The sequence below is a fragment of the Netta rufina genome (assembly GCF_964035555.1).
Source record: "Netta rufina genome assembly, chromosome: 12".
In the NCBI taxonomy this organism is placed as follows: domain Eukaryota; kingdom Metazoa; phylum Chordata; class Aves; order Anseriformes; family Anatidae; genus Netta; species Netta rufina.
In genome coordinates, this window is record NC_140135.1 from 19273359 (window position 1) to 19295042 (window position 21684).

The 21684-nt window shown below is 36.4% G+C and overlaps 1 protein-coding gene across 1 annotated transcript; it reads right to left on the reverse strand.

Moving 5' to 3' along the window:
* Positions 1-5989: 5989 nt before the first annotated feature.
* Positions 5990-20068, reverse strand: APOOL (apolipoprotein O like). Its single transcript, XM_084294318.1, has 9 exons — positions 20047-20068; positions 16346-16447; positions 15632-15751; positions 14087-14141; positions 13046-13144; positions 11815-11906; positions 10775-10861; positions 9644-9800; positions 5990-8256 (listed from the first exon to the last, which is right to left on the reverse strand). Exons 1-9 carry the CDS (start codon positions 20056-20058, stop codon positions 8159-8161), a joined length of 822 nt encoding a protein of 273 aa, XP_084150444.1. The 5' UTR covers positions 20059-20068; the 3' UTR covers positions 5990-8158.
* Positions 20069-21684: the final 1616 nt, after the last annotated feature.

Sequence of the window (21684 nt, forward strand, 5' to 3'; positions counted from 1 at the left end):
ATTCGGCCCTGTTATTTTCTTGTTGATTTCCTGCAACAAGTGTAAGGGTCAAACTGTATGTATAAAAAAAATTATGCCAAATATGTGAACAAGATCTTCTGTTCATATGATGATTTTTTTAAAGGAAAAAAGCAAACACAGAAAGGAGAGTAGGATGTTTATATATCTGATTTTTTTTTAAACTTTAAAGAAATTTTGATTTACCTCGAAAAAACTGTCATGACTTATTTCAGTTCTAAAGTACAATATCTGAGACAATAGCAAGCATGTGAAATTCGAGGATTGTAGTACTTATCTAAACTATGAAATAGTTCTAAAAAAAAAACTAAACAAGAAAATGTTACACTCATATCCCAGATGTGACGCTTTGTAGCAGATTTATAATCTTATTCAGACTGTGAACCAAGAACTACATCTACTGTTGCGGATCACCACTGCAGGGTCTAAATTTAGCTCTTCATTAACAATGCATTTGACAAGCTGCATTTACATGGCATATAATTAAAAAAATAAAAAACATGTAAGAGAAAACCACACCCTACCTGCAAAAAGGTTTTTCATTTTTACATTGACAAGAGATATTCGTAGGACAGAAGTCGTCTGTATCACCCAGGCAGGCTTTAAAGTCCTCAACTGCAGTGCAGTTGGCTGTAAGTCAAAAGAAAACAAATATTTTAATGCATTTATACAGTAACATACTGTTAGTGGGCTGTATTTCTAATTACATCAGAAACATAAGCTTCATATGGAGTACTCTTCACAGAGTACTAAATCTTACTTTCCAGTGACTTGCCCCTTTAAACTTTTGAAATGATTTGAGAAATGAAGGCTTACCTGCTCAAGTTACTTTGAATTTGTACTCAACCTTCCAATTAGCCAGGAAATGTATGGCTGACATTACTATAATTTCTATGGCATCATTTATGTGTGGCTATATGTAAATTGCACTATGCATCATCTCTGAATTGTTGGCAAAGACTAGAAATAATGAAACCCATTTGAGACTCAAACCCTCTAATTATAATACCAAGCGAAACCTTTTTGTGTGTTTTGCATTATGATTATTCCTTATTTTCCTACACAAAAGGATTTGTTTTGCATGAATATGGGTTCTCCTCCAACTCTTCTTCTGTGTAACATTGTGGGCTGTAAATTATGTTCCAGAAGTTGACTGCTTACAATACTACAGAAACATATGGCTGTCTAAAAATAATTTCCTCATTAGCAAACCTTAATCAGACACCAGAAGTTACCGCATTTGGAACTCACACCCTGCAGTCTTTGCTACCTGTTTCTTCCCTATGATTCAGACTAAATGCTGTACTCATCACTCATACCAGGAAGGTACAAGATGACTCAGAGGTTCTGGTGAAAAGCCAGTGAAGTCTAGGATTTTGGGAGATGTATCTGAAAACTTAACCTGTAAAGTACAACCGAGTGATCAACTGATAGACACCACTGGAGAGGCTGAGGGAGAGAATGACAACTGGTAGGCTGTACATTGCAAGGCCAAGCACCACTATGATACTCTTAAAAAAAAACAAACAACCAACAATATGGCTGAGTATTATTTTGCATAGCTTTTCACAATGAAAAGATGTGCTTTTAGAGTGTGCCCTTTGACATTAAGGCCGTAATATTCTATTTCATTAAGGAATACACCACTGAGCCCCTCATAATACTAACTTTAAAAATGTAAAAAAAAAAAAAAATTATAGAAAATCCTCCAATTAAAAAAATCCTGACCAATCCTACATACATCAACAGAATCAGAGATACTTCCATAAAACTTATTTAAAATAACCTTTTTTCAATGCATTCTGGCTATCATGCTTAGTTAATGATCATTTTCTCTCTTTTCATCTCAAAAAATTTTGAAAAATACTTTCTATAAAATTAATGTACAAATTTTTAAAATCCATGTAGTGAATACTACTTCCTACTGAAAAAGAACCCAATTGCCTTATTTGTTTAACATACTTCCCATTTGACAGGGTAACTTAAAATGGTTCAAAACTACCAGACAACATAATATATCTGTTGCATTTCATATGGTTGTGATCTTCATAATGTACAGAATACACGATAACAGGTGTAAGTGAAAGCATTTTTGTCTTCTATGTCTCTATAAAGTCTCACTACACTCTTAGCAGTATAGAACCCCAAAACTATGAAAAACTTCAGCAAACATGGTTAAGCAGCTATCACACAAAGGTTTTAACATTTTCATTGTTTTCCCATAAATAAAAATTATCTCTACCTAACCAGTAAGGAGAATTTACTCGGAAACAATACCATTGGAATCACAATACCATAGAAGCACTGCCAAAGTTTGGCCAGCTATTTGATAAAAGCATCACTCTTCTAACAAGCTATAGAGCAAAAATGCGACCATTTCTTACGTTCTGAGGCTTGTTGACTCAGCGAAACACCGGCCAGCAACAGAATGAAAAGCAAGACGTTAGGAACGGACATCCTGAAGCCGAGCGTGGTAACAGATGGTTTCTTCCACATTTTGCTAACAGCAGAATGCACTTTCTGCTACTGTTATTGACTGTCGCAAGTCAAGGATCACGGATTTTGAGCTTGTTTTACAGCATCCTTCTCTATAAATATTACTAATTAACTTATGCCAGATACAACTTCCTGGTAATCTCTGCAGTCTATTTTCTTTGACAGAAACTGGGTAGTTACATCTAAAGAATTTGAGTGCTACCAAAAGAAATCGTAGAAGACAGGTAGGTCCCCGTGACAAGACAGAGCTGTGAGGACTGCTCTCCTGGGACAGAGAGCACAAGCATGCACCTTTACAGGCAGCCACTCTATATAGTATAATGTTTAGCATTTTTCAGGCAGCTTTTTTCAGTTTTGGGGGGCTGCATTTGAGCAATCCCAGCATTAGAAGCACATTGCATGTAACTGTTACCTAAAATTAGTTAAGCACTCTTTTAGGCTGTCTTGTGTTGTTTTTTTTTTTTTTAGCTGCCAAAAACGATTTATACGTGATGCTTACATGCACATTCTATTATTTTAGTCTTGAAAATAATAACTGAATAAGAGTAACTGACTTAAAATCTGCTTTACTGAAACTAATCTTAGCAAGAGTCCCAATTACAATACACAGTAGTGACACCCAACTCACTAGCTCATGCTAGAAATCTTAGTGCGCTACAAAGATTTGTAGTTGACAGCACTGGTGTCAGTGGATTTCAACAGCCCACTGAGTGCCTTACTAAATCGAAGTTGACTCCTTTGAAGTACTACCAATGCCAACATCTCCAGAAACTGGAAAACTACAGGAGAAGAGAGGAGGGAGAAATTAAGATCTGAAAAAAGCGCTAAACAACAAATCTCTAGTATTTAATCTCTTTCATTATTGCAACAGTTTATATTATTTATTTTCTATGTGATTTCTATGATGCTATGGTTTGATAAGATGCGCTTTGCACAATGAATGCTTTGTTTTTCAAGTGCTTTAGCAGTTTTCAAGAAACTGGTATGAGCAGGAAGCTTTAAACCCTGGAAAAATGTGGTTAACGGCCACTGGAGGAACAGAAACTCCAATTATTACTTCCTGGGTGAGGAAATAACCTCAGTCACTTTATGGGCCCTGAGCTACAGCCTGAGTCAGGTTACAAACCAAGTTACAAAGGAGAGAATGGGAAAGTGTTTATCCATTCTTCTGAGACTAAAATTAACTAAGGATGATTTAGAAGGGCATTTCTCCCCCAAACTACACAAGAAAATATTTTTGAAGTAGTTCAATTTCAAAATCACACTGTCTGATTAGTACCTTTACTTCTGAAAAAGTGCTACGTTCATGAAAAAGATTACTTGGGTCACTTTATACTCAGTTTATGCAGTATTACTCTTGCAATTTCCACAGTAGGCTGAAAAAGACACACAAAAGGACAATTTTGGTCTACCTTCACATCAAATGTTCCCTGAAAAAAAATTCACTGCACAGTAATATCCTCAATTTGTAAAGGCTTCTGTGTGAACACACACGAATAAATGGAGATACACCCAAAGTTTGTAAAATACAAGCTGTTTAGAAATTTGTTAGTACAAATTACAGTTTTTATGATGATGCTCTTGACATTTCTCTCTAACTCAAGATCCCAACACAGATTTCTTTGTTTAACAGGAAATAGTTGCTTATGAACACATGCCAAATGCAGTTACGTAACAGAAAGGTACACTTTAACCTTTATTTTTCAAAGGATAAATAATTATCTGTAAAAATCAATGCCTGTCATATTGTAAATTCTTAGAACAATACTGCTTTGACTGTAATGCCAACAGTTTTATAGCAGGGGATAAGACCGATTCTCAACCCTGCCAGAAGACTGTTTCACAACAGATACCAGAATCATACTGTTTTCTCAAACAAGAAAAGAGAAATTAACATATACCTCAGTAAGAAAAAATGTGGCATCTTTCCTTCGACATTACACAAAAGCATAAGTACCTGTCGGTTCACATACTTTGCTCTTCCAGCTGACACGAAATTTTCCCTCTGGCTCCAGTTCACAACTTCTGAGTGCTAAGCACTAAACACAGGCGCTTCATGTTGTGGGATAAAGAAACACCTCCACCTCCACCAGGGCTTTCAAATTTGATTAAAGCAGAAGATGAAGGAATTTTTTGATTTGCGATTTTTACACAGGTGAGTTGTTCTAAGCAGTAAAAACAATTTCTTACAACCCATAACTGAAAAGTCAAAGAATGAATTGCATCTGGAATAGCGGTATTCTGACTCTGCCCCTCAAACTCCAAACGCCCAAATGAACATCCCTTTCACCCTTTTCAAGTCAGCGCTACAACTTTTATTCCTCTTTCTTTTTTCCTTCTACAAGTTGTTAGTATGTACTGAGACACTCTTTCTTGTAGGATGAAATAGATGTAGCTATTAGACTTGAAAACAAAGAAGTTTCTTCAAGTAAAAAAATGAGTACACCAACAGGATTTTCCACCTTTGAGATTTCCTTCTCCTTAGCATTTCTGTTTGGTTTGTACGTTTCTTCTGGTCTACAGGAAGAGCTCATCAGTACCGTGGCAATATAAATATTATGGTAACTTCTCAAATGGTTTTGGTTATATTCTATCTGCTTGACTGTAGCTTCCTATCAGCACCTATCTGAGCTTTTATTCCTAGAATCCCTGCAATTTAAAATAAAAGCTACATGCAATCTAGTGCACAGTAATGCTCCTCTTTAAAAGCACAGACTTTGTAGTACTGGACTTTCTTTTTAGATTTAGAATATACATTTATATATTTTAATGTTATTCAGAAATACTCCGTCACTACAAGATAGGTGCACTGATTAATTAATCTGTAAAATATCTACTAAGTTATTCAAGAATCATAATGACAATCTGCCATTTAAAATAGGTACATTACTGGTTTACACGTTTTTCATTTGTCTAGGTAGTTACATTCTTGTTTACACCATGTATAACATTATTCATAACCCCTGGATTGGCAAATTACTTTACCTGGAATATTATCATGGAGCCATATGGAGGTAAATACTTCTGCTATCTGGCTCATTCCTTAAACAATATGTGCCACTCCTCCAATATGGATAAAAGCCATTTTTTGTCAGTTCTGAGCTTCAGCATTCTTGAAAAGAAATTATCAAGAAAAGATGATGGAAGCACTTCTCAAAATTTAACACACAAGCACAAACAACTGAATGGTGTGTATTAATATGTCCTGCATGTTGCTTTGATGATTTGTCCCAGGAATGCATGTTTCAGCACTTCTCAGATGAAGTTATTTTCTTCCGAGCATTGGTGACATGGGTGTGACTTAGTCATGTTTATCGATTAACATTTACTATGTACTTTAAAGAAAAGGAACAGAATATTTGCTCTACAATTGAGGAAACACACGGAAGTTAAACTTAATGTTTAAAAGCATCTTATCACCTTTTATTTTCAGGTGCTTCACAATGATAGCACAAAGTAAAGTGCCACAATTGGTTTTACGTAAATAAAGAAAAAAAAGAATCAACAAACTCCAAATCTCTGTGTAAGCAATAAAATAAATCTTAAATAAAAGAGCATACATTAATTTAAAAATATTTATAAAATATTATCTTGTGACTCAGTTCTTTATTGGACTTTTCAAAAATATATAATTTACATCATATAAAAAATACAATATATATTCTTACTTCTATTGTGGTACTGTGTAATTCTAATATGAAAGGAACTCTATCAGACTTAGGTTAAGCTGTAAGGTTAAGTTACAAAAAATCAGAGAAGCTTTTTGCACTCTAGTACAGGGCTGCCTATGCCTGTTCCTTAACAGCTATCCAAGGGAGCTTCTTCCCCTGCTCCCAGAAAAGTAATTGCTATGCAGTTTCCCTCTGCATCCTGAAAAATGTCACCACAGTAAACAATGCAAATCTGCATCACCTCTTACCTTTCTTGTTGACTTCTTGTGTTAGCACATCACTTGAAGGACGTAAGTTAGAATTTAAATAGAATCTATGTGTAGAGGAGATGGTTTTGCCTTTTATTTTAATCCAGAATCTAACCAAGGGGCCAGAGACAGAGACAGACAATACTGGCCATCCAGTCTTGCACTTGAAAATGACCATTTCTTCATCACTTTCATTTCCTGCCTTATGTCTTCAAATGTTTCCCTGAAAATGGCACATGCAACCAGCCATCTAATTTTTCTACTGCTCTCTCTGTGATGGAACTCTATGCATCTTGTCTGGTTCTGTGAAGATTGACTTAATATCCTCTGATTGCTGCCTGAACTCTGACAGTTTCCTGGGCCTTAAAAAGTGATTAAAGAAATAAAACATGACTAACTCAGGCGGCCCAAGCAAGTTTAACTAACTGAAATCGTTTTTTGTATCTCACATTTACTGACTTTGTGTTGGACTCTGTATAGGCCCAAATTTGGATACCAAAATATCAGATCTGTGTTTGAGCCACCGTAAAAGCCTTACTTGTGATTTGCTTTTATTCAGCATTTCTGCTTTGTGCACATCCCATCATGCAATATCCCCTCACTACTTTTGCTAGTTCCACAGTAACACAAGGAACACTGTTTGCCTGTACTAAATCTTCTGTCTTTGCAGAAGCAGCCTGAGAAGAAGGAATCAGGTTGTGAAACCTATTCTTATTGAGAACAGGAACAAATATCCCTTCACACCCCAGCACTGAAAATATGCTCGTTTGAGGCAGTGCTTCTTTGGGGTTTAAGACTCCCAAGCAAACCATCTGTCTGCATAGTGGTGTTCTCACTTTCTGTTCTCACTGCCTACTACTTCAGCGTTTTTACAGATTTGTCAGCACTTTTAACCATTTATGCATTTCTTACTTTAACCCTGCAAATTATAGCAGGTTTCCATTTCCTAAACATTTCTAATTCACTCTATGTAAATTGAAGCAGTATCATTCTCATGCATTAAACAATTTGCATATAGTTCTTCTAAGTATTAGAAGTAGGTAGAAGCTAATGCATAATCCATAATGGATGTTTTAGAGATCAGTTGTGTGTTTCCCAACTTAAGTGACATTTGAACACAAAACAAGCATGCAAGACAAGAAGTTCAGTTTCCATTTACCTTTGTGAAAGAGGTAAACAACAACAAATGACTTTGCAATGAAAAGAACTGACTTGTTTATACAAGCATTACAGATAATGCTAATCATATGATAAAACAACTAATTTTTTAAGGCTACTCAGAACAATAAGAAGTTGCACTTCATTCCAGAGCTGAAAGTGAAAAAGAAACAAAGAAGCCTCTCTAACCCCATCAATCACATTCTTCTATAGTGAAAATCTGAGCTCAAGTATAGAAATACGTTTACATTTTCAAATCTCCTTTGTGAAATGTCATTTATTAACATGTTTGGCACAGAGAAACCTCACTGTGAGAAGACACTGACAAATCTCATTTTCTCAGTGTCGCACTAGTAACACTGAATACGAGTGAATTCTCACTGCTCATTGGTAGTGAGAAACTAAATATTCATTAAACAGAATCATGCGAGGCAATAATACAAACTGGGATATATGAAAATACCTGATTAAATTATACCTCACAGAGCATGAGTCACAAGGATCATTCCTTCCCTTCTTCCCTCCCCCTTATCTGTAATACTTCGTGAAGATTTCTAAGCAGACATCTTAGCTTCTTGTACTGTACATATCCACATCTTCTGGGTTGGACTGACCATGGTCCATAAGTTTTGGGTCAGGTTTAAATTTTGTCGTCTTCCCTGTTCCTGTTAAAAACATGAAAGAAGCATTAACAAAATATATTTAATATATTTTTGAGCTCTAAAAAAAAGTTTATTGATGCATTTTGAGAATTACTGAATTATTAAGCTGTTACAAATGACCAAAAATACACATGTTCTAGTTAAAACTGTAAGTGTCACAGACCGACAAAGTAATGGTTGTCAGGGCTGTTGGACTAGATGATCTTCAGAGGTCCCTTCCAACCTCAGCCTTTCTGTGATTCTGTAATGTTGTAATTATTAGCATACAACAGCAGATGGAGTTCCTGAACACCACAGGGTGAGAGAAGAATTAGCGATGCTTCTTTGCCCTACAGATGGAAAGGAAGGGAAAGCTTAGGATGTGGAAGAAGTCTTGATTCTTTCTGCCCACGCTGCTCCCAGGAGCACAGCTGACCCCCCGGCACAGCTGAATCTTCCTTGAAGCTGCTGCACAGCCACTCACAGCCATATGGTAAGGATTCCAAATGGAGAAAAACACACTTACATAGTTTCACTTTATGACTTCAAAAAGACTAAGATTAGTAAAATGTGTAGCCCTCACGCTCAACCTGCACGTCAAGGCACAAACACTGAGACATTTACTGATACTGTCATTATGGAGGACCTTTGTGAATACGATGCAAGGTTTATCTAGGACTGTGCCTCCTAATACTGCTCCATATCTTTTCCAGCTACATCATCAGTTGGTTTAATAAACGGCGCTATGTTCCCGTAAAAACTTTGCTTTGTTTGGACAAATAAAAATAAAGCTTGCTGACAAACCAGATTAATTTAGGAAACATCTGTATTAGGGATGTGAACTAATTCCATGGGGAATTCCATGGGGAACTAATGCATGGGGAGCACCACTGCAGAAAACTAGCAAAATAAAATCCAGTGCTTTATCTGTCATTTACTTATTCCTCTTTTACCAACATCTGAAGATAAAGAACACATAGAGAAAAATGAACATTAATTCAAATTAGCTGTTTTCACAAATAAAAATCCAGCAATTATCCTTAAATTCTGGCATAGAAAGATAATGTAAAGTAGGTATTTTACAGAAGTACTTGATGACATGATCTCATTGCTAGCAATATGCAATACGGTACAAACCGCATGGAGTGAAAGAAAACATTACTGAGGAAGAACAAAAAATATATAATAATTTTCAAAAATCTGACAGGTTCCACAGTGAGAAAATTATCTCCCTGAGGCTGTGATATGGTTATTAAATGATTCTGTCTTCAATATATTTTCAAGAATAATACACTATGACAGCCTGTTCCATTTTAAAGCAAGGGTAACTACAAAATGAATCCAAGGAATTCAGAACCTGCCTTAGATTTGCATGTTGTAACTGAGATTACAGTTTGAATTTTTAATTCACCTGATGAAGGCACTGGATCTTTAGTACTCCAAGACTCTATTGGAGAAGATTCTGTTCTATTAAATGATCTTGACTCAAAAGCAGATTCAGGTTTTGTATTAGAAATTTCTTTCTTCTTCTTATCTTCTTGTGTAACTGATTTCGACTCTTGCTGCAGCTGTGAACCAAACATGAATAAAATGCTTAATACATTACTGCAAAATAAGGTTAGTGAAAGTTTATCTTTTATTAAATTATTTTCAGATATGAGATCATACAATGACATTCAGCTGGTAGTATTAGTCAGTTGCATGCAGTGGACACAGCTGTGAAACAAAAACAAACACAAACAAACCTGCATAAAACCTCCCCCCAGTTCAGATAGCATAACTTCAAATTCACATGTAAGCAATTTCATGAATGCATACTTCAGTCTGATCTTGTTTATACTTGAGACCCTCAAATTACTTCACAAAGTCACTGTTCTTTACACATGAGGAATCTATAGTCTTACACAAGACAGAAAAAATGTTTAGATCTTACAGAACACTTACTGCCCTTAGTTAACAGAAGACAAAAAGACATAGTATCTCCTTAGTAATATAAAGTAATAGGTTATTCTATGAAGAAGATAATGGCAAGCAAAATAGATAAATTTTCCATATGCAATAGGTCAATATAAAGAGGTTAATGACCTCTTCACTATGGCTGCAACAAGAACAGGACAAGAAAAATATAAGCTCAATCTGAGATGAACACAATTTAAATCACAGAGTAATTTAAACAGATGTCCTGAAAGGACTGTGGAATTACCTTCACTGATATGTTTAAAGACAAATTAGTCATATCTGTGCTAATTCTATGTATCTTCTCTATCTTAAATTCAGTGATCTCCTCAGGACCAAACCTTGAATCAGTTTCTTAAATACTAATGACAGAGGATCTGAGTGTCTATTGGTTTGAGAGGTATAACAAACCTTACATTAACTAAACAATGAAATTACAAAAATATCAGAAAGGTTTTTGCGCCTCCCTTAATGCTATCAGTAATCTTACTGATTATACTTATCAGCAGAATGGTACTTGACCTTCTCATTTACTTTTTTCTTCCTTTGCATTTATGAGTTATGGTCATTATTTCAGAAAGCCTACCTTGGAGACATCCTCCTTTTTTGCCCACAGTGATTGTACCGCCTCATAGATTCGATGGCTTGCAGAAGATACCTTTTTCCCTGTTACCTATTTAAAAAAACAAAAAAAAAAAAAAAAAAAAACCAAACAACCCACAATTTAAAAACAACTTTAACCATTCAAAATGCAACACATCTTATTTTGATGAGAACGTGATCAACACCATACTGTGTTAAGACATATTGTAATCATCTGCTTTTCAAAATCTAGTGCATATTTCTCTTACGTCAAGCAAATCCTAAATAGCTTGATTTAGGATTTTTTAGGACATTGTTATTAGAAATCCACAGGAAGCATTCATATACATATATATATTCACACATATATATGCAAATAAAATCAAAATATATACGTCTATTCAAAATAAAATCAAAACCCTGTCAGGATAGTGTTTTGTAAATGTTAGCACAATAGACTGCAACACCAGCTTTACAGGAATCCAGACTTGCCTCATTATTTTGGAAATGATCCAAGACAGTAACACAAAAGGGAAAAAAAACTTCAAAAGATGACCTGGCCCACGGAAGCAAGCAATTCTTTGCTTTAAAATGTCCAAATCCTTCAGTCTTTCATATTTTAGAAAAGTAATTTTATAATACTGCATTGAATAAGGAGAAATGTTATAAGTGCTCTGTAGATACATAGTATTTCACAGCTGCAACCACAAAAAATTGTGTTGAAGCATAATGTAAGCAGACAGGAAACAAGGACTTAGCTTCCCGAGCTAGGTTATGATTGATGTACAGTGTAGCATTTCTATTCATTTCTGATTCTTCCAACCCTGACATAAAAGTTTTAAAACGAGTCAAGGAAGTCCCCCAATGACTCTTGAGAAACTGTAATCCTCATTGATTTGTACATAAGAAAAACAAAAACAAATAAAAACTCTTAGCAGTTTAGTAATATAAGGGTGCCCAAAAATTGACACTTAAATCAAATGAAACTGCAATGTTGTGACTGAATTCTCTGTTAATTCAATATTAAAACACAAGGAAACTTACCTTAGCAATTAGTACTGACTGAGCTGGGTAGCAAACTGAAATTCCTAAAGTAGTAAGTCCCAATGGATAAGCAATTTTCTTAAATCTAGAACCTGTATAAAGACAAATATTCCAAATAATTAGACACTAAGGTAACATAAATCTAAGTGGTAGTATCAATTAAACACAATTGTTTAACCCCTAACAATTGTTTATATCCAATTTATTCCCACTATGGCTGAAGGAGGGAATGCAGAAAACGATTAGTATTCAGTAAACAGCCAGGTTTGTAAGAAAGAACTGGTATTCTCAAAGTTGGTTTCCTGAATGAGAAGCAATCCCAGACCAGATTTTTCCAAAACTCTGAAAAATGAGAATAATGTCTGTGTCAGTTAGGAGCTGCAGTGATTCTTCACTAGTTCCATGCACACTTTCAAGGACACAGACTGTATGTAGAATTTGGAGAAGGTAGGAAGCTGGAAACTTAGGCCTTTTTTATTCCAATGTAAGAATGGCTGGGCCATTCTCAGGAGTTACTGTTTGCTGTCAAGAAGCCCTGATAGCAGATTCTTAATTATTATTTTTTTAACGACTGTCCACTGAAAAGCAATAGGAATACAATAAAAATCCTTTTAGTAATTTACCAAAATCATGATGAACTCATTTGCTTTGCAAAATTCTCAGAAAACACGTGTGCACTCAGGTATTACAGATGAACATTTTCTGAACAGTATTTTCTAGCAGGATAAGTATTATTCCTTTAATATTTATCTTGAGAAAAGAGGATGATGTAAGCCTGAAATTCCCCTTTTGATTTCAAAGTTGCTGAAGTCATGCCATCTGATGTATATTCTCTCATACCTGGTAGCTAAATGCCAACAATCTGTAGTAGGTACTTTTCTCTAGATTCTCTTTGTTTTCACTATACTAAACAATCTTATCAATTTGTCTCCAAATTCCTTCCCATATACACACACGTTGAAAACCAATAATGAACAAACTCAGATCAAGTGAATTGCTGTCAATTCCACCATCAAAAATAGCTACATAGTCCTGCTGTAGTGGGTCTTAGTCATCATCTTAAAGAAACATTTCATGATGTCCTTTGAATTGATCAGGAAGGATTTTATTTAAGTAATAGTTAGGTTTTTTTCCTCAATTTCAGAAAAATCTTTTGACAAAAGTAGTACCTGCTAAATATTCAACACATCAATGATGAAAATAAGCAAAAAAAAAAAAATAGCAACCCTACCTTTTCTCGCCAGCACTACACCAGCTAGGCCTGATATTGTAATCATGCCAACTTTGGGAAGAAATTCTGGTGGTGGATTCTTCAGGTAAACATAAGCATCTTAATAAAAAAAAAAAAAGGTATAGTAATTCAACACTACTCTTTATCTTTTATTTCCAACTTAGGAAATAAAGGCGGAAATAAAATTATAAATATCCAAAACTGAAAACAGTCCAACACTGGAGTTTGTGTTAATGAATGAAGATGCCTTATTTTCCAGGTGCACAATCTGAAGCCTTTGTTAGCCAGGACCAGAATCCCAGTCCTCGAAGCACAGCAGTAAACTAAGAAATTTTCTCCTTAGATACTTATGTATGTTTTATAAAATGCTAATCCTTAAGAAACAAAAAGAAAAACATAGCTTTAAGTTATGATTTTACTGTGAGTTAATATAGATTAATTAATACATATTTTTGAATTTCCCAGTATATTACTGGGATAGAAAATTACTCTTATCTTTAGTTTCAGACTTGAGCAATTATTTAACTCTATACTCAAAAGTTTACAAATTAAAATAAGAGTTAGCATTGCCAATGTGCTACCTACTCAAGAGTCACTCCCGTACTCAAACTTCAAAAAACATTTTGCAGAATGCAAGGCAAGGGAGATGTTCTCTGTACCTTCTCTCATCACAATCACAATAAAATCTAATGTTTTGACAGTCCACAGAAAATTCTAAATCTGCAAAAACAGAATATATCACAAGATCTCAAAACATGGAGAAAAAAACCAAAGGAATAAGAAAAAATTCAAAGGAATAAAAAATACTACTTAGTTGGTCATTTCTCTCACTTGAGAACAGAAGTGAAACTCCACAGTGATATAATGAATTAGCAGTGGCTCTAGTAACCTTTTTTTACATCTCCCAAAAATATCCCAGTGCAGTCTCCTTCCATCTTTTTTTTTTCCTCTTTAAGTACAATTTACTGTTTTGACCAGTTTTCTAAGTTGCTAAGAGAATCAACAGAAAATGTTCACTTAAGAAATTCTTGACTTGCCTACCTTTCCCAAACTGAATTGAATCCATTATTCCATTTTTAACAAACAAAAAAGCATCCTATAGAAAAATAAAAATAAAATAAATGTAAATACTTTGCAAAAGTAGACGCTTTCAGTACAGAACTAGCCAGTAGGTACATAAGGATCAAAACAGTGAGATAAACAAGTATAACTTTTCAAAAACAAACAACCCCAAAACACAACAGATCAGTGAACTTTACAGCAGCTATGTTGAGATCACCAAATTTGCATTTTTTAAAACTTCCCTCCACATGCAATTAAACAATTTCTCTTTAATATAATGAGAGCATTTTCAAAATTAACAACTTTGTGTTTAACCAACAAGACTGTAGTGCAGCAAAACATCTGGATGCTACCTGTGTAACGTAAGACAATTCAATTACAAAATACAATCTCCTCTTCCCCTGCTTTATTGGGTAAGTTTCTCTGACTTCATCTTTAGATTGTGAAAATGGTGCTCAGTTTCACTGAAGATATGCAATGCTCATTTGGATTAAGAGATGCACTCAACTAGTTTGCATTACTCCTTTCAAATCAGTCAACTTAATTACAAGTTGTTCTTTATCCTATTATTAGTATATTTGTCCTCAGATTGCTACACAAATCAAGTAAATACACGTTCTTTAAGAGATTAATAAAAAAGAATCATGAATTTTATCACTGAAAAAGTATTCGTAGTAACACTGAATTTGTGCCACCAGAGGTCCCTGCTAGTCAGCCCCTGACACTTCCCAATTAAGGGCATGGAAAAGTTTGACACAGACTTATAACTAACTGGTTTCAGTTATGTAGTCATTAATAGAATTTTCAGAGACCATTGGAAGTGGAATTGACAGAAGATACATGTACACATTCTGATTTCTGTCTTTTTCTGCTCAGGTCTATTTTGTTTGTAATAGGAAAATAGAAGCATAACATTTCATATATTAACAGCAGTCAGCGTAAGAGGCTGCCATTGACTAGCAATCAGAATGGTGACAGGTATCACATCTTCTTCTGTGACTAGAATAGTCAGTAATAGAGTTGTGACATATTTTTGACAAACAGCTAGTAATATCCTGCTTTAGCTGTAATACTGGATTCACTCAGTTTGTCTTTCCTGAAGTACCTGAATCAGGTCTTTTAACCAGTCATTTGAAAGCAGCACTCTCTCTCTATGGAGACTGTACCTGGGATTTCAGAATCCCAAATGCAATAGAGTTATGCTGGCAAGAAATAAACTATGTAATTCTTGCTGCAGAAGTCAAGCAAACTTGACACTGTGGGCTGGCCTAGATCCACTTGAGTATTGACTGAAAGGGACCTATTTGATCTTCCTGCCTTTTGATTCGGAAAACAGGGAGAATGCATAGGTTCCCTATTAAAAGAACAGTAGAGGACTATGAGAGAATGGTTCATTTTTGTGTCTTAAATTACAGGTCTCTCCTAATACAAGAAACTGAAAATAAATAAATAAGTAAGTATGATGTTGTTTGAAGGTTTTAGTCTAGTGAATTATAGGAAACCTTGGATAGAGGTACTTCTTACCTTACACCATCCAATGTAGCGGCCAGTTGCCTGTCTTACTGAAGAGAATTGCTTCTGCAAGTGACCAGGCTGTTCTTCAATGTATTTCAATTTCAGAAGTGGTGAGCTGTAAATTGGAAGCTGGAAAGAAAAGCATAACTGGACTGCAGAGAGAATGTTTTGTATACCGAGTAGTATTTATCTACACTGAATAATGTTTTTCAAGACCACAAATCTTTAGTCTTCCAATTACAGCAATGTCTGCAGATTAAAACGCGCTCTTTTACATTTAGAAAATCGCATTACACAAGTGTGACTACAGGTTAATTCTTCAGAAATAAAAACAGAAAGTATTGTACAAGTTCCAAGAAGTAGAATTACTGAGTATGATAAAAATATATTTTATTCATCGTAAGCATAAGGCAGAAGAGCTGTAAGATACACATAATTTATTGCTAGAAACTGTACGATAGAAAAAGACTTACGAGCAAGGATTATACTCTTTTACTTTACCTGGCTTAAGTCTGGAAATAATGTAATAATCAAAATGAGATAAAACCTCACTAGCATACACTCTTCATGTTTTATTTGTGCTGTAGAGGCCAATTATTTAGGAGGTAATGTAAATTATCACATAATACTCAAGTATGTATTTTATTTACCGGGTAATAAAAATCAGTGGAAAGATATTTGTAGATTTTTCTAGCATTCTTTTCAAGAATGACAAGCTCTTACTTGATTTGGCTTCACCAGCTGACTTTTGGATTCCTTTTCTGTCGCTGCGTATACAGTACATGCAAACGGTAGACCAGAAGAAACAGCTGCCAGCTTTACCACCTGAGACAGATGAAAAAAGGGAGTTAAAGTAGAAATAAAAACTTCACTGCAATACAATCTGAATTTTACTATAGGATTGTGCTTGATCAAGTATGGGATTAAATTAGTCACTTTCAAAATCTTTTTAAAATAGCATACTTTCAAAAACCTCCCCATATTACAAATATTACATATTACACTTTCTGAAATACCAATGGTAAAGAAAAAGCTAGGAATCACCAAGTTCTATCTAAAATACGTGGGAGGATTTTATGATCAGTGCCACTTTAATCATCACCCATTATGATAAACTAATCTAGTCAAAGTATAAGTGGTCCAAGTCAATGAATGACCTTTTTATTTCAGGAAAAAAAAAAAAAAAAAGCACCTCAATTTTATTTACAGGAATTCCCCATAATGTCAGCCAAAGTCATCTCCTTTCCAATTCAGAGAATGGTTCAACTATTGTCTGTTTGGAAAAGCTGCATGTCAACAACAAGCAAAACCCCAGTGCAATAACTGGAATAAAGAACTGTCTGCTTAACCTTTCAAATGACGTCACCTGCAATGCAATTTACCGACATTAAGCTTGGTCATGATAGCCTCAAGCCTACTTAGAACACTGAAGTTGGAAAAAAATAGTTTATGTTACACAAAGCTTAAATTCAAATACAGCTTCATATGAACTTTTTTTTTTTTTTTTTTTTTTTTAACCTCACTGCCTTAGCATTCCAATTGGAGGTGCACTAAGCATGCTGGCATACGCTGATCGCGGAGCACTCACCACTGCCATCTCACCACACCCCAGACAACCCAAGAACGTCCCCAGGAGGCTCTGTGGGTGCTCAGGATCTTTCCTAGCACTGGAAACCCCCAGGATGCAGCAAATAGGTGGAGGAGGATAGCAATAGTCCCAGTATGAACCAATTAACACAATAATTGTCCTTGAGATAATATTGCAGAGAGCAAAACAGCACAGCCTGAGCTACAGAAGATGGTCCACGAAGATAAAGCAGTCCTCAAGGAAAGGCCTGGCTTTTATATTATTAAAAAAAACCTACTTCAGATGTCCTTTAATTCAGATAACCTATTTCAGTACAAGGTGCCTACCAAGCCAGAATACCAATCTGCAGTAGATACTAGAAGCAAACTAAAATTTAGAAGTGAGAAAGCACAAAAAAGTTACGTTGTTCGCTTACACCTGATTAAGTTGTTTGAGCACTACAAACTCTGCTGTGACTTTCTAAGTGTAACACAGGAAGCTGAAATGTGAATGCTGAAAGCAGTCCAATTCCTGACTGACACTAATTGCTTTGCTTTTGGGTACCTGAAGACTAATGCATAAATGTTTAAAAATCAGCTCTACTACCTAACGCTTCTGTTGGCACAACCACTGCAAGAAGGTTTCACTCTTTTCCATGGAAATCACAAAGAGCTGAGGAGAAAGGAAAGCAACATCACCTTGCCTACATTCAGTGGGCTTCACTACGGTGAGTTATCCTCTTTGTTGAATGACTACGTATATTAAAAATATGTAAATTAGCTAAGATATTTTTACTTTATTATTATGAATTTCTGAAAAATATTTGATTAAAATAAGATAATTTACCTATGATATCTTCAAGACATTATAGAGAACTAAGAAACTACAGGATCATGTAGTCCTATCAAAGGCTAAGAAAGAAATACAGAGAAAAACATCTGCAGGCTGTAAAAATGCTGGAATTGCAAAGTCAGTCAGTAAAACAACTCCAGAATTTCAGTCAATTACAGATTCAAAACAACAAAAAAACTCTTGCTAATAAACTTGGGAAGTATTTGAATTTGCCTTTAAAAAAAACAAAATTGAACGAGTTTAGCTCAACATCTGCTCTGCAATTTAATAATAGTTCTGCTTTCTGAATTAACGCTCTGACCTAAGCCTATGAAAGTAACAGAAGAAAATCACTCTGTCCCTCATGGCAACAGATCTAAACAACAGAAATTATAAAAACCAGGAGCCCAGATGACACTTTCTGGAGATAAATTCAACATGAATATAGATCTAAACATCACCAGAATTACAGATATCACCAGTTACATGCCTTCATGCCCTACTTAGGAAAAAAATGAAACTCCACAAATGCACAATTCTGTTTCAAGAACTGGTGCACAAACAAGGAAACTTCTCCAGAAGGTTGAAACAAATTTCCAAATGACCAGAGGAAATCAAAGAAGCGGCCTATATCCAAAAACCTGATGCACGTGTCTATATTACATATCCCTTCTCTGTCCCAAAACCAGAATCTACTAGCCAGATTAAAACGAGATTAAAATTTTAGTAGCTGCTTCATGCCACGTTTTCATTGGAGAGGTGCTATTAAACGAATGATAGGCATGGGCTTATAGTTTTCTATTATCACTTAGATGTCTTGATTTGGAGCAGAAAACTGTCTCTGATCCTTTATTTTTCCCACAAGTTACATGAGACAGGAAGATCATTAGAAGCTTTGGTTCACACATGTTTATTTACAAGTCTCTAGAGACATTTACAAGACATGCACACAGGTGCAACAAAGTGTCCTTCCACTTCAAAAACAAATCCACTGAGTTTAAGTTGAGTTGATCTTTGTCTGCCAGATGGTAACCAACAGAGAAGGTAAACTTAACAATGGAAATCTATTAATTTTTCATAGTAAATAACACCACACAAATTCATGTCACTTATCCAAAGGTACTGAATCATTCAAATCTATGTACTCGACAATATTACTTCAGGATCACCAAGCATATGGTGAAGCCAAATGGTTTCCTTTTTCAGGTACAGCCTGAGGTAAAAGGCTTCATTTCCATTCTGCCGGCTGTCCTCATTTGCATCGTGTCTTTCCCTGCAGATGCACATGCATTGTAAATACTTCGTAAAAGTATGAAGATTCACGTGTGAGCAACCTATTCCTCAGTTGGACTGCGAGGACTGGAAAACCCACGTACATATTCGAGAGAAAGCCTTGATCTCTACAGGCACGTTTTGCCCCGTTTAAACACACTGCATTATCTCCAGTTAAAGACCTTTTAGGTACTTGTGACCAGGTTAGTTTGTAACAGCGTGCTTCAGTGATGTGCTACCCTTACAATTCTAGTAACAAGCAAGTATCCTGACGGTATTTCAACTCTCCAATAAGGAGCAGAAGGCATTTCAGAAAGCCTTAGTTAGACGGAGAACGGCCCGAAGAGGAACACTCCTTTTATTCCCCGGGCACAACGCAGCAGCTCTGCAGCCAGCTCCTTGGGGCACCCGTTCCGTGACGGAGGGGCGCGGTGCCGAGGCCTCCGAACTCCCACTGCGCCTCCAGCTCCGCTGCCCCGCGCCCCAGCCTCCCGCTCCCAGCCCCGGAGAGGAGAAGCCGCGCAGGGGCAGCGCCGGGGCCACAGGAGCCGCAGGGCGGCCGGTCCGCAGCACGCTCCGCGGCCTCCCCCCTGCGCTTCCCCAGCCAAGCGGCGCCCGACCCGGGCAGCCTCCGGCGCAGGAGGCCCCGGGGTGCCCTCAAGCTTCCCCCCGGGCCGCGGGTGCCTCCCTGCGGGGAGCCCTGGGCCGGGGGAGCCGCCGCGGCAGCGCCCTCCCCCCGCCAGGCGGCACTCACCTTGGTCGCCATCTTAGCGACAGCCCCTGGCGGCCGCGGGGCGGGCCGGGCTCTCGGACGCGGCCCCGGGCTCCTCCCGCGCCGGGCGGGGAGCAGCGGCCGCGTCGGGTGTGTGGCGAGCTGATAACCTTAAATTAACCTTAAAAGATGTGGCTCTGGTCAGCGTTACCTCTCCTGGCTGTGGGAAACGTTCGGTCTAGAAACGTTCTGGGTCAGGGTATATGGTCACTGATACTGCTGCAGTCACAAAGCACAAATCCCAAGTGTCCCCATTTTAAAACATGAGAGAAACAAAACATGTAAACCGCATTTGCTTTAACCAAGGAAACATAAAAAGTTTTCTCAGGACTGTTCAGGTGAAGCAGCCACGGTTTGTTGTTCAAACAGCTGGAAGACCTCAGCCCAAGCGAGGGAGTGCATCAGCTGCTGCCCGCGTTGGACCCAGGCCTGAGGCCTGACTTTTATTACTCCTTTTCTAATTACAGTTATTACAGAACACACACACTAAAACACCGCAAACACAATTTTTTTAAGTGCAGATAATTCAGTTTATTGAAGTCCAAATTTACAACTGAAGTTTACAACTTTTTTTTTCCCCAAAACAAAAGCTTTGTTTGAATTTAGGAAGAATAAATGTTCTTTTTAATAATGTACAGACTATATCTCTTAAATAAGTTAATATCTTTGAAAAAAGAGCAATATGTTCCTTTTTTAATGTTGCAGTGCAACTTACAACTTACACGTCTGTGCAATGTACCATGAGGTATATGCCCAGTGAGCAACACACAGTGAAGTTTTCCATTCATAAATTTTCATTGTAGACACACAAAAAGTTAACAAGTTAATTCTGTGATAGAAAAAACGCAGCCAGTTACAGTAATTCACACAGAACTCATCTGAAAAGAGGAAAAAAAGAAACCTAACATTCACTGCCTATATAAACTATTGGATCATCTCTCAACATAGACGAGTATAAAATTAAAAATACTGTTGTGAAACTGAAGAAATACTGTATTATCCAGGGGTTGAAACCTAGTTTACCTGTATTAGTCCAGTTAGAGCAGTTACTTTTCTATCTCTGTAGCATCAGTGAGCTGAGGGACTTTACCACAGTACCGGTAGAGCATCTGCTCATGAAAGCGCTTAAGCAAGATGGTAATTAGAGAAAAGTTGCAGAATGTCGGAAACTGTGATATAACTCAGGCATTTTCCCTGGCATAGACAGATGGTTCACCGTGACCTCTCAGTTCATCTCACAGTTGATTAGAAAAACAAGGCTGAAACATGGAAGATTACTAGTATTTGAAGCTTTGACACTTCAAACTTTTCAAGATGGCTCTTACTAAAAATACTTATTTTTCATAATGACATAAAACATATATTTACTTTAGAAAGAATCAACCACAACATAATTTTGTGATAAATAACAGTTCTGCCTCTAATACATATATACATACTGCTTGTAAACAAAAAATGCCCACAGGTCATGGAGTCTCCATGATTTTTATACAAGGCGCTATAGATTTTTTTTGTTATTGAAAACAGTCCTAGTGAAAGTTTGGTTTATAACCTCCTATTGCTACAGAAACAGTAAGAATGTTTATATTTACAAAGAAACAAAGACCATGGAGACCCCAT